The sequence below is a fragment of the Bufo bufo genome, chromosome 6 (genome assembly GCF_905171765.1).
Source record: "Bufo bufo chromosome 6, aBufBuf1.1, whole genome shotgun sequence".
NCBI classification, from domain to species: Eukaryota; Metazoa; Chordata; class Amphibia; order Anura; family Bufonidae; genus Bufo; species Bufo bufo.
In genome coordinates this window covers 149,504,372-149,518,576 of record NC_053394.1, presented here as the reverse complement: position 1 = coordinate 149,518,576, position 14,205 = coordinate 149,504,372, and the positions used below count along the sequence as shown (strand labels likewise).

The window sequence follows — 14,205 nt, the reverse complement described above, 5'->3', positions numbered from 1 at the left end:
AAACACTCCGCATCCCAGGACGGAAAGCAAACTACAACATGTTGCGGATTTCTCTCTGGTATGGGAACGCAACTAAACGGAATGGAATGGATTTTGGTGCACTCCGTTCTGTTTAGTTCAGTTTTGACCCCATTGACAATGAATGGGGGAAAAAACGGAAGCGTTTTTTTTCCGGTATTGAGCCCCTAAGACGGATCTCAATACCGGAAAACTAAAACGCTAGTGTGAAAGTAGTCTTATCTGTTCGCCATTGTTTGAGCCAAATTAGTTTCTGTAATTGTCCTTTTGGGGTTAATAAATGGTCCTTTTTGTGTCCCTGATGAAGAAAATGGGAGTAGATCATAGCATTTCAAGCATCCGATAAAATATTTACAGCGCTATTGCAATTTGTAAATGTATTATTTTTTTTAACGAGAGAAACACCAGCGGAGATTTTCATATGCCCTCTGACCCCTATTACACATGTCTAAAGACTGAAAGCAAGATGTAACACAAAAGCCTCGACGTTTACTTATTCTAGCTCTTTAGTTCTTTAGCGTTAGGAAGTGGCCAACAGCAAAACATGCAATGAATAAGGAGTTTGCAACTTGAAATTACAGTAAGGCCTCTTTGACACATCCATGACATAAGGACATGTGCTATGTGTAGTCCTCACGGACAGCACAAGTACCCAGTGATTTTAATGTGTGTATGATGGTGACATCACGGAACCATGCACTATTTTGTCCATGATTACGGATCCCTCATGCACAGTCTATGGGTTCGTGAAAACCAAGGACACAACGTGGATGATATCTGTGTGCTGTCAGTGGCTTTTCATGGACCATTGGTAGAAGATGCTCTGGAAATTGATTTTCAACTGAGCAGTGTTACACAGAGGGCATAAATGGACACACAGACCAACCACAGATCTTTCACAGATGAACCACTGATCATTTTATCAAGGATGTGTGAATGAGGCCTAATGGTACAGATAGTACTGCCTCGCTGTGTTTGATTTAGGCACAGATTGTACTGCTTTGCTGTTTATATTGCAGGCACAGATAGTACTGTCTAGCTGTATATGATGTAGGCACCGATAGTACTGCCTCGCTGTGTGTAATGTAGGCACAGATAGTACTGCCTCACTGTGAACAATGTAGGCACAGATGATACTGCCTCACTGTGGATGATGGAGGCACAGATAGTACTGCCTCGCTGAGTATGTTGTTGGCACAGATAGTACTGCCTCGCTGAGTATGCTGTTGGCACAAATGGTACTGCCTTGCCATGTATGATGTAGGCACAGATAGTATTGTCTCGCTGTGGATAATGTAGGCACAGATAGTACTGCCTCACTGTCGATGATGTAGGTACAGATTGTACTGTCTCACTGAATATGCTGTATGTACAGATAGTACTGCCTCGCTGAGTATGCTGTTGGCACAAATAGTACTGCCTCGCTAAGTATGCTGTTGGCACAGATAGTACTGCCTTGCTGAGTTTGCTGTTGCCACAGATAGTACTGCCTCGCTGAGTATGCTGTTGGCACAGATTGTACTGCCTCGCTGAGTATGCTGTTGGCACAGATAGTACTGCCTCGCTGAGTATGCTGTTTGCACAAATAGTACTGCCTTGCCATGTATGATGTAGGCACAGATAGTATTGCTTCATTGTGGATAATGTACTGTAGGTACAGATAGTACTGTCTTGCTGTGGATAATGCAGAAAAGGATAGTACTGCCTTCTTGTGGATGATGTATGTACAGATAGTACTGCCTTGCTGTGTATGCTGTTTGCACAGATAGTACTGCCTCGTTGTGGATAATGAAGGCACAGATAGTACTGGCCTCGCCGTGGATGATGTATGTACAGATAGTACTGCCTTGATGTGTATGCTGTTGGCACATATAGTACTGCCTCGCTGAGTATGCTGTTGGCACAGATAGTACTGCCTCGCCATGTATATTGTATGCACAGATGGTACTGCCTCGCTGTGGAAAATGTAGGCACAGATAGTGCTGCTTAGCTGTAGATAATGTAGGCACAGATAATACTGCCTCGCTCAGTATGCTGTTGGCACAGAGAGTACTGCCTCAATGAGTATGCTGTTGGCACAGATAGTACTGCCTCGCTGAGTATGCTGTTGGTACAGATAGTGCTGCCTCGCTGAGTATGCTGTTGGCACAAATAGTACTGCCTTGCCATGTATGATGTAGGCACAGATATATTGCTTCATTGTGGATAATGCATGTAGGTAGAGATAGTACTGTCTTGCTGTGGATAATGCAGAAAAGGATAGTACTGCTTTCTTGTGGATGATGTATGTACAGATAGTACTGCCTTGCTGTGTATGCTGTTTGCACAGATAGTACTGCCTTGCCATGTATGATGTAGGCACAGATAGTATTGCCTCGTTGTGGATAATGAAGGCACAGATAGTACTGGCCTCGCCGTGGATGATGTAGGTACAGATAGTACTTCCTTGCCATGTATAATGTATGCACAGATGGTACTGCCTCGCTGTGGCTAATGTAGGCACAGATAGTGCTGCTTAGCTGTAGATAATGTAGGCACAGATAATACTGCCTCGCTCAGTATGCTGTTGGCACAGAGAGTACTGCCTCAATGAGTATGCTGTTGGCACAGATAGTACTGCCTTGCTGAGTATGTGTAATGACCGGCGTCACGCACAGGGAGGGAAAAGGGAAAGCCCTGCCCAAGGGAGAGGGAAAGGTGGTGACCCCTGACTCACCTTGCGGCTGGCACCTGACTGCCCTGACGTCCCTAGACGGGTTCCTCACCCGTGCGGCGATCACGTGCCTAAACCCTGGCTTTCCCTAGAATGAGCCCTAGATAGTGAACGGGCCGGTGGGATCGCTAGTCCGCACCACTGACACTAAGAGGGAAACACCAGGGAGAGGACAGACAATACAGACAAACACATACAACCAGTTGGGCGACCACAGCAGACCACACAGGTCCAACAGGGATCTGGAGGGTAACGTTCTGGACCAACTACCAGAGAACGCAGCAACACAGCTCCAGAGGGTCAGTATAGAAGTCCAGGCAGGAAGCTCTATATCTGGCAACCAGAGAAGTGTGAGAGGGGAATATAAGGAGGTTGGGAGTGCTGGACAAGGAACAGCTGAGGAGAAGGAGCTACGGATCCCTGAGTAAGCCAAAAAGGGTTGCAAAGCAAACCCAGAAAGCTACCATAAGGAAACAGCCCTATCTTACATAGAGCGCGCAGCCAACCGCTGTGACTTCCTGACCCCGGGTATAAGGGAGTCAGGCGTGGGTCTTGACAGCCTCGTGACAGTACCCCCCTCTCTACGAGGGGCCTCCGGACACTCAGGACTAGGTCTCTCAGGATGAGAGGCATGAAAAGCCCGAACTAGCCTGTCGGCGTTTACCTCAGACGCAGGAACCCACATTCTTTCCTCTGGACCGTAACCTCTCCAATGCACCAGATATTGAAGAGAGCGGCGGACCCGACGAGAATTAACAATTTTGGATATCTGAAATTCTAGATTACCATCCACAACAACAGAAGGGGGTGGCAGCGGTGACGGTTCTAGAGGTCGAACATATTTTTTGAGTAACGACTTATGAAAGACGTTATGGATTTTAAAAGTCTGAGGTAGCTCCAGGCGAAAAGCCACAGGGTTGATGATGGCTACAATTTTGTAAGGGCCAATGAACCTAGGACCCAGTTTACAAGAGGGAACCTTTAATTTAATATTCCTAGTAGACAACCACACATAGTCATTCACTCCTAGGTCCGGACCTGGCGACCGTCTCTTATCAGCCATGCATTTGTATTTACCTCCCATATTTTTCAAGTTAGCTTGCACCTTCTGCCATACCGATAAAAGAGATGACGAAAAACGTTCCTCTTCGGGAACCCCAGAAGACCCTCCCTCTTTGAAAGTACAGAATTGGGGATGAAAACCATATGCACCAAGAAATGGTGACTTGTCAGTGGATTCCTGACGACGATTATTTATGGCAAACTCAGCTAACGGTAAATATGATGACCACAACTCTTGGTTTTCAGACACAAAACATCTTAGATATGTCTCCAGGTTTTGGTTGGTACGCTCAGTCTGTCCATTCGACTGAGGATGGAAAGCTGAGGAAAAGGACAAGTGTACCCCCAAACGGGAACAAAAAGCTTTCCAAAATTTAGAAATAAACTGGGTACCCCGATCCGAAACAACATCGGAAGGGACCCCGTGAAGCTTCATGATTTCACTGACGAATACCTGAGCAAGAGTCTTAGCATTAGGTAGTGCGGGTAACGCAATGAAGTGTACCATTTTGCTAAACCTGTCCACTACTACCAAAATAACTGTTTTACCCGCAGACAAAGGTAAGTCAGTGATAAAATCCATTGACAGATGTGTCCATGGTCTATTGGGAATGACAATACATCCTGACGCAACCTTGGCCACCAAAAACGACGAGACAATAGCTCCAAGGTTGCTTTACTACCCGGGTGCCCAGCAAGTGCCGAATTATGATGTTCCTTTAATAGTTCGAAATGCAGGTTCAACGGTACAAACAATTTCTCTGAGGGGCAAGAGACCGGGGCGTCCCCCTGGGCCTCTAACACCTTCCCCTCCAGAGCAGAGTGTACCGCAGAAACAACCACTCCTCTTTGAAGAATGGGTACCGGATCACTCACATTACCCCCTCCAGGGAAACAACGAGATAGTGCATCAGCCTTGGTATTCTTTGCCCCAGGACGATAGGTAATAACAAAGTTAAACCTGGTAAAAAATAGCGACCACCTAGCCTGTCTAGGGGTGAGACGCTTAGCTGATTCGAGGTACAGAAGATTTTTGTGGTCCGTAATCACAGTGACGGGGTGGACTGCCCCCTCTAAAAAGTGACGCCATTCTTCAAACGCTAGTTTAATAGCTAATAGTTCCCTATTGCCAATATCGTAGTTCTTTTCTGCTGTAGATAGTTTTTTAGAAAAGAAAGCACAAGGACGCCATTTGCCAGGAGACGGACCTTGAGACAGCACCGCCCCCACTCCCACCTCTGACGCATCGACTTCAACAATAAAAGGCTGAGAGACATCAGGTTGGACTAGTACAGGTGCCGAGGTAAACCTCTCTTTTAGAAAGGAAAAAGCAACTTTAGCAGCGTCAGACCATTTAGAAAAATCAGTCCCCTTCCTAGTCATGTTAGTAAGGGGTTTTACAATAACTGAATAATTTTTAATGAATTTCCTATAGAAATTTGCGAAGCCCAAGAACCGTTGCAGAGCTTTGAGGTTCTCAGGAAGATCCCAATCTAAAATTGCCTGGACCTTCCTAGGATCCATACGGAAACCTGACGCAGATAAAAAATAACCTAGGAATTGTATCTCCTGAACGGCGAAGACACATTTTTCAATTTTAGCATATAATTCATTCGTCCGTAGGACCTGCAGTACTTTTCTGACATGCACCTCATGTGTTCTCAGATCAGACGAATAAATTAAAATATCATCTAGGTATATTACCACAAACCTGCCGATTAGATGACTAAAAATGTAATTAACGAAATGTTGAAAGACGGCAGGAACATTGGTCAGACCGAAAGGCATAACTAGATTTTCATAATGCCCCTCAGGGGTGTTAAAAGCTGTCTTCCACTCATCCCCCTCCTTGATACGAATCAGATTGTAGGCCCAACTAAGATCAAGTTTGGAGAACCACCTAGCACCCGCAATCTGGTTAAACAGGTCAGGAATGAAAGGAAGAGGGTATGGGTCTTGGATGGTTATCCGATTTAATTCGCGAAAATCTAGGCAAGGACGCAGGCCCCCATCTTTCTTTTTAACGAAGAAAAACCCTGCAGCCACGGGTGAAGAAGAGGGTCTGATGTGTCCTTTAGCCAAGCTCTCGGAGATATAATCTTTCATGGCTTGTCTCTCTGGACCCGAAAGATTATATAACCTGGTCTTGGGTAATTTTGCGCCGGGAATAAGGTTAACCGGGCAATCATAAGGACGGTGAGGTGGTAACTTCTGACAACCCTTTTCAGAAAAAACGTCCTCAAAGTCTGAAATAAATGTAGGTAGGGTAGTTATGGAGGCGACTAAGCAATTGCTATTTAAGCAATTTTCTCTGCAATGCTCACTCCACTCCGATATCTCTCTGGCCTGCCAATCCACCACTGGATTGTGCGCTACCAACCAGGGAAGGCCCAGCACTACCGGAGTGGGAAGCCCCTCCAGAACATAACATGAAAGCATCTCGTTATGGTGGTCCCCTACCCGAAGGTGTAAATTATGAACAATGTGGGTGAGGTTTCTCTGAGACAGAGGAGCAGAATCAATAGCGAATATGGGAATAGGTCTCTGTAGCGTACAGAGAGACAAACCCATAGTGCGGGCAAAATGGGCATCTATCAAATTTACCCCTGCTCCACTGTCTAGAAAGAAAGAAAGAAATAGTCTCCGTCTTAACACCAAAAACAATAACTGCTGGCAACACAAATTGCGATGTACGTGTGGAGGAAACATATACCCCCCGGCTGACATCCTCCACACAGCCTGGGGTTAGTAGTTTTCCGATGGTCTTTTGTTTCTGAGGAAAGAAGGACAGACATTAATGAAATGACCCCTCTCCCCACAAAAAAAACAAACCCCACGCCTACGGCGAGCCTCAGGAGGACGGACCTGACGAGTAGTTCCTCCTAGCTGCATAGGCTCGTCTAAGTCTGTACAGACTAACTGCTGCTTGGGAGGGGTTACCAATTGCTCCGGTTTATCAACCTGTCCCTAAGGCGTCTATCTATTCGGATAGAAAGGGACATAACCGCATCAAGGGAAAAGGGGGTCTCATATAATGCAAGCGCATCCTTAACCCTTTCGGATAACCCAGAGCAGAACTGACTCCTGAGAGCCGGGTCGTTCCATTGGGTATCCGTAGCCCACCTACGGAAGTCAGAGCAATACTCCTCTACCGGCCGCTCTCCTTGTAGGAGTGTCCGTAAACTTGATTCAGGCAGTGCGACTCGGTCATATATGAGACCCAAGGCCCCGAAAAACTCATCCACTGACCGAAGAGCCTGGGAATCAGAGGGTAAAGAGAACGCCCAGGACTGCGGGTCCCCCTGCAGCAGGGAAATAACAACCCCCCACCCGCTGTTCTTCATTACCAGAGGAGTAAGGGCGCAGTTTAAAATATAATTTACAGGCCTCACGGAATGTCAAAAACTTGTCCCTTCCCCCAGAAAATCTGTCAGGGAGAGGGACCTTGGGTTCCGCAACAACCTGGTTACCAGTAGCAACCGCTGGGCTTGCGGTCAGTTCTAATTGCTGCTGTTGCTGGAGGACCGACGCCTTCAATCCTGCCACCTCCAAAGACAGGCCATGAAAGTGTTTGGACAGAGCAGCAATTGGATCCATACTGTATTCTAAGTAGGTAAAAAAATTTTTTTTTTTTTTTACCTACACAAAATAAGGGCCAGATATAATGTAATGACCGGCGTCACGCACAGGGAGGGAAAAGGGAAAGCTCTGCCCAAGGGAGAGGGAAAGGTGGTGACCCCTGACTCACCTTGCGGCTGGCACCTGACTGCCCTGACGTCCCTAGACGGGTTCCTCACCCGTGCGGCGATCACGTGCCTAAACCCTGGCTTTCCCTAGAATGAGCCCTAGATAGTGAACGGGCCGGTGGGATCGCTAGTCCGCACCACTGACACTAAGAGGGAAACACCAGGGAGAGGACAGACAATACAGACAAACACATACACCCAGGTGGGCGACCACAGCAGACCACACAGGTCCAACAGGGATCCGGAGGGTAACGTTCTGGACCAACTACCAGAGAACGCAGCAACACAGCTCCAGAGGGTCAGTATAGATGTCCAGGCAGGAAGCTCTATATCTGGCAACCAGAGAAGTGTGAGAGGGGAATATAAGGAGGTTTGGAGTGCTGGACAAGGAACAGCTGAGGAGAAGGAGCTACGGATCCCTGAGTGAGCCAAAAAGGGTTGCAAAGCAAACCTAGAAAGCTACCATAAGGAAACAGCCCTATCTTACATAGAGCGCGCAGCCAACCGCTGCGACTTCCTGACCCCGGGTATAACGGAGTCAGGCGTGGGTCTTGACACCCTCGTGACAGTATGCTGTTGTCACTGATAGTACTGCCTCACCATGTATGATATAGGCACAGATAGTATTGCCTTGCTATGGATGATGTAGGCACAAATAGTACTGCCTCGCTGTGGATAGTGTAGGCACAGATAGCACTGCCTATCTGTGTATGATGTAAGCACAGATACTACTGCCTTTTGGCATACAAACGCTGGTACATATAGTACTGTAACTCTGTTTGTCTCTGTGTGGGACATTACATAGCAGCTTTTCTTATTCGTTTACAAAGCACTAATCGATAAAAAGCAAGATCACCCTCATGTATAAGCCAGTGATAGAAATCATGGCTATTGGAACTGAAAGATGAATTAGTAGAACTTGCAATAAATAAAAACAGGAGATTGCATATAAGCTATAATAGGAAGAATTGTGGGGGCACTGGGAGTTTTCTACAAATGCCTAGTCCTGCTCGTATATATTTTATACTGCAAGAAAAAAAGCAAAACTCTATCACTGCGACACTGCAGATCTGTTCCCAATATGCTCCAGCCTCCCGCTTCTACTGCAGAGTGCATTATATGGCAGCTTGGATCTATCTAATGAGCCCCAGACTGCCATAAAATCAACTTTGTAAGTAATGGAGAAAGCTACAGGAGTTATGAATTTTCTTCATCTCAGAAGTACAATCTGTCATGTATAATCATTTCAGTATTCACTAATGGACAGTCTAGCTGTAAGGTGGGGCTGGAGGCTAAGGGGTAGTCTGGTTTACAAAACTTATTTTTAAATAACTTATATGGGAATAATGAATTAATAGAAGGGGATGCCCATTAATGAACCAGGGTGGAGAACCACTACAAAAAGAGTTCCATGCATTACGCAGATCAATTATTTAAATGAAAACCGTGTAATGCTTTTTTTCCCCTGTGGAGGTGCTGCAGCGTAATTCAAAACTTTGTTCATTGTTTTTAGCTGACAGCTAGGGGTCCCAGCGGCAGGACAACCTGTGATCTGTTTATCAGCGGGAGACCCTTCTAACAAGCAGACGACCTTGTAGGGCAGTTCAATATTAAATTAATATTAAACTATTCTCTGTGAAATACTACAATTTTATTTTTGTATTTATTTAATCAGAGAATTACCAAATACACAGTGGTCTTACTTTTTCCTCTTCTTCCCTCAAATCTGGCATGGTGCTGATAGAGAGATTCACTGCTGTGATAGTCACAAATAAAACAGACAGACATGCAAAGATTTTTCCAGGTAGTCCAGACTGTGGTTTCTCCACCATATTACGCAGGTGTCGCATGCACATATTTAACCTGCTCTCATCTTCAGGCTCTGACCCATTTTCATTCTCAAGGAGCTCGTCCTCTTGAAGGTTAAGCTCTGCAAACTCCTCCATCTTCTGGATATACCTTCTTTTACAGCACCACTCCAGACTGTTCTCCTCAATCCCCCAGTACAGAAGCTCCTCTTGGAAAGAGAGAGCACACATTTCACGTAAGAGTCGCAATTTTCCCACACACAGGAAAGTCAGAATAGTTCTGAAGGCACCGGGATTCCGGTCAAAGAAAAACTCATTGCAGGTCACATCATAATCGTCACAGATACTTAAAATCTCATCAAAGTTGCTGCACAGCTTAAGCTGCCCCAAGCGCGTCAGTGGGAACTCTTCCAGTGTTGTCCATGGAAGTACGTACCTGATGCCCCCAACGTTTATAATGGCATGGTGCTTGCGATCCTCTGGGTGGATGCTATGAAAGAGGTCTTCTCCTGGCTGTATGAGTCTGGCCCTCTTGTAAAATATCCCTTTTAGAGATTCAGTCTCTGTGAAGAAGTTTTGGTTGAAAGAGGTTTCAGAGGCACAGCTTAGAGCACTGTAGTCATAATCTGAATTCTCTCCTCCGAGAAGAGTCATAATGGCTGCTTCAGTCACATTCTGTGGATTCTTTACCATAAGAAAGCTGCAAGAGAAAAAGGGCAAGAATCAACATCTATCCATAAAATAATAATAATGATAAGCACATCTGTTATATTTAAAGGGGTTGTCCCATGAAAAATATTGTACAGTTTTAAAACCAGCACCTGGATCTGAATACTTTTGTAATTGCATGTAATAAAAAAATTTGCATAGCCACTGAGTAATTCAATAAAATCTATTTGTATAGCGCCACCTGCTGTTTTTTTATTTCTTTGTCCGCCTCACTGAGAAGGCCGCACATGCTCAGTTTTATCCTTCGACTGCCTCCTGAGCTGTGATAGGCGGAGCTGAGACACGCCCCCTGAGCTGGGATAGGCAGAGCTCCAGCAGAAAAAACACGCCCCCTGATACTCCTCCTCACCTGCCAGCTTGATATAAATCTAGCAGAGCAATGAATGTGTGGCGATCTCTGGATCCATGTGAGGTATAGGGCTGGTTCTAGCTTTGTTAGAAAGAGGTTGCCATGTACTATATGATTTTCATTTTTTACAATAATCATGGGATAACCCATTTAAGCTGTGGTCACAAGGTCACTTATATGAGATCATGTATTCTTTAATATGACAGGAGGCAGGAAATAAGTTGTATCTTTACTACCTAGACAACCTTTTCAGCTTTCCTCTTTGATTTGTGCAAATAATTTTGAGCTAAGCACAGAACTTTATGGAGCAAAATCGAGATGCAAAATTCTGCCCGTAGAGAAGAGAGGACTAAGCCATACAGGTGCAGCAGTGCAAGAGCAAGAGGGAAGGTTTCTTTACTTAGAAGGGTTGTTTCACATTGGAAATCCCTTTTCGTCACAAGGGTCCTGTAACCATAAGTGGATCACACAGCGTCCTGCACTTGGGACACTTGACAATCAGCTGCAATCTGTAGCGGACTAAGTATTCCATTCCTCTACAGCGCCACCACAGGGAAAATAAAGCATTACATAGATTTATAGTAGCCACTTGCCTAATCAATGAACGTCCTAAATAAGGAACACATTTATTTTCTCAGAATGCCCAAGAATTTGCCATACATGCTATGTATTTGCTTAAAAAAGTTATCGCACAAACAACATTTATCACCTACCCAAAGGATAGGTTGGGGCTGAGGGTCTAACTGCTGGAACAGCTTACAGTCTTAGGAACAGGGTACCCGATCCCTATTTGAATGGTGTGATGTGCGCATACCAGCCCGCAACTACATTCATTTCTATGGGACTAGCGGAGCACTGTCTACGTCACTCCGACATGCTTACAGGGACTCATATTCTCTGGATTGCTGGAAATCCCATTTGTTGGACCACCTGCAGTTGTCCATAAACCTGTTTAAAGAACAATTACATAATATGGCATAAGTATCAGATTCAATCGTTTTTAGTAGTTGGGTCATCCTTATAACGGCACTCTCAAAGTCCACCGTAAAGGGAATCTGTCATCCTGATTTTGGAGTATTATCTACAGCAGGGATTCCCAACCTGCGGCTCTCCAGGTGTTGCAAAACTACAACTCCCACCATGCCCTTCTGTAGGCTGATAGTTGTAGGCTGTCTGGGAATGATGGGAGTTGTAGTTTTTCAACAGCTGGAGGGCCGCAGGTTGAGCATGTCTGATCTACAGTAACACAGGATCACATTTTTTTTTATTTGCTTACCGCTTTCGGATCCTACCCAGTCAGCACTCAAAGCTGCACTGAAATACACAGCCCGGACTGCTGTTGTGTTCTAACATAATGGAGAGGACTCCTGTGCGCATGCACAGCAACCCTGAAAATGTATTTCAATGCAGCTCTGAGCGCTGACAGCGGAGGAATGAGGAGCAGTAGGAAAATAAAAAATAGTGATCTGGGCTCCTTATCTGCAGTACTACTCACATATTACTGTAGATAATGGTCCAAAACGGGGGTGACCTATTACCTTTAAGGCCCTACAAGTCAGCAGAGAGACTGTAGTCTGTATTCCACAGGTGTCTCTTTTCTACAAGGAGCCGCTCTACTATCAGGAGTGATCACAATGGTATCACTACAATATGAACTGTTATGAACCACAGTGAACCATTACGGTATTCTGATATAGTTTCCAAAGGAGGTCCTTGATGAATGTACTGAAGACGTTAAGGACTATCTGATACAGGGGACCAGCAATTACGAAGTAACATACCCTCTATACATTTCCCAAGAGAAAGCCAGAGTATGGACCACAGTAATAGCTAAATGTTGTCCATACCAGTAGTACTTGTTACTGCCATGTTAGGTACAGTGTTACAGTAACCCACGATGTGACAGCACCACAATGATCACGACGACTACTCATTGATGCAGTGCAGGCAGTGATAGCTACTCATAAAGCATGATTATATATGAAGAAACCTGGGATAGAAAGGAAGGGATAATAAAGAACACTCAGCGGTATTTTCCTGAAGAGACAAATTTGTTGATTACATCCCCATGTTAGCCAAGAGTTCTTGGGTGGAAGCCACAAAACTAATGGAATTATGAGTGGGACGTCTTCACCGCAGTAGAAGATGTTGTCCATGATGCAGTAATTAATAAAGTGGTAAAGTCTCCAGGGCTGTCCTGATATCCCATAACTGCAGCAAAATGTCTGCATCCAATGGTGACATCACCAGAGGTGACTTTCAATGGGCAGGAGCCCAAAGGACTCCAGAATTTGTATTTTTGGAAGTATACACTGAAGGAGAACAACAGATACAACATTGTTTTCTGAGGAGAACATTTAATCAAATCAAAACCTATCCATTGTACCATTTTTCCTATTTAATGGAGAGTAGCTGCACATGTGCACATACTACCACACTCTCACCAGTCACCGTATTCTCAGGATTTGTTGGCGTTTTGAGGTCAAACCCTCAATGATCAGACTTTTATTTAGTCAATATATAATCTATGGTGGTAAAAACACATTAAAGGGCATGTCGAGGACTAGAAAAAAGATGGCTGCTTTCTTCCCAAAAAGTTTTTGGAATAAAACAGTCCTTTTAAACTTTGAAACTATCCCTGTAGTCTGATATTCTGGTCTTCTCTGGTGGCACAAGAAATCCTGATGGTGCCCAGCGGGAGCTGCTTTCTTGACTTCAGGTTTTAATGAAGCTACGTGGCATATTCAACGATAAATACAATTATTTTAATCTGGCTCTGTCTTTACCGCTCAAATCCCCCTGTCACACCGCAGCGGGGAAGGATCGGTCAAAGAGACACTGGACCATACACCGTGCAAATTGGCTTCAGGCAGTGAAGAGAAGGAGGATGTGGATTAAAGAGCTTTCACTTTTAATTTCCACTTTTCCCTAAAATCATGAGCTTCTTTTCAAAGTAATTGCAGGCAGCAGAGAGATGCCATATGTGGCGGAGCAAGAGGAATTAGAGATGTATCAGAGGATCTGAACATCTACTTGTCGTTATAACCGTGTAAAGGCATTTGTACTGATCGCTGAATGCAAACAATTGTCCATGTACGGTACCTCACATGGTCTCACCTGTGACTCTTCCTATCAGGTAAGGACTGCAGCTGCTGCATCCACTGTTCTACATTATACTGTCAATCAGACAGCTCTCCATATTAACTGGGATAAAACGGTCATGTCTTGCATGAAAAATCGAATGCATCTAATAAGTCAGAAGAATTATACAATTTGTTCTGAAAAGCATTTTCTAAAGAACTTAACGTACTCAGCATAAAATGAATGAATCACTAAGTACATTTCTAAGTTTACATCAGTGCTAATGGTTTTAGAAAGAGCAAATTGATATTAACAAATCGATTTGTCTCATCAGCAAGAGTTCTTCACCTGTGAGGGGCTGTCCCCGCAAGTGAAGAAGCGGCCACCTGATTGACAGGGCTGGACACCTAGCCTAGCCCTGAAAATCTTGCACCTGAGCCACTGCTCAGAGTAGATGTGCAAATACAGAGGCTCTTTTTCCGCTGCATGTGCACACTACACTCCAGGTAGCGGCACATGAACAGTCAAAGCCGAAGCCTCTGCGCCGGTGCTTGGAGCAGCGGCACAGGCGAGAGACTGTCAGGGCCAAGTCAGATACCCAGCTATGTCAATCATGTAACAAGTGGGAGCTTCTTCACCTGCGGGGACAGCTCCTCACACATGGAGAACGCTTTCTGATCAGAAGAATCGATTCATTCT

The 14,205-nt window shown here is 45.0% G+C and overlaps 1 protein-coding gene across 1 annotated transcript in view; it reads right to left on the bottom strand.

The window, feature by feature from the left end:
- Positions 1-10,001, bottom strand: part of KCNG1 (potassium voltage-gated channel modifier subfamily G member 1) — a 31,493-nt gene extending 21,492 nt beyond the window's left edge. The window contains exon 1 of the mRNA XM_040437337.1: positions 9,243-10,001. Within this exon, the coding sequence (XP_040293271.1) occupies positions 9,243-10,001 (759 nt within the window). The remainder of the gene's footprint in view (positions 1-9,242) is intronic.
- Positions 10,002-14,205: the final 4,204 nt, after the last annotated feature.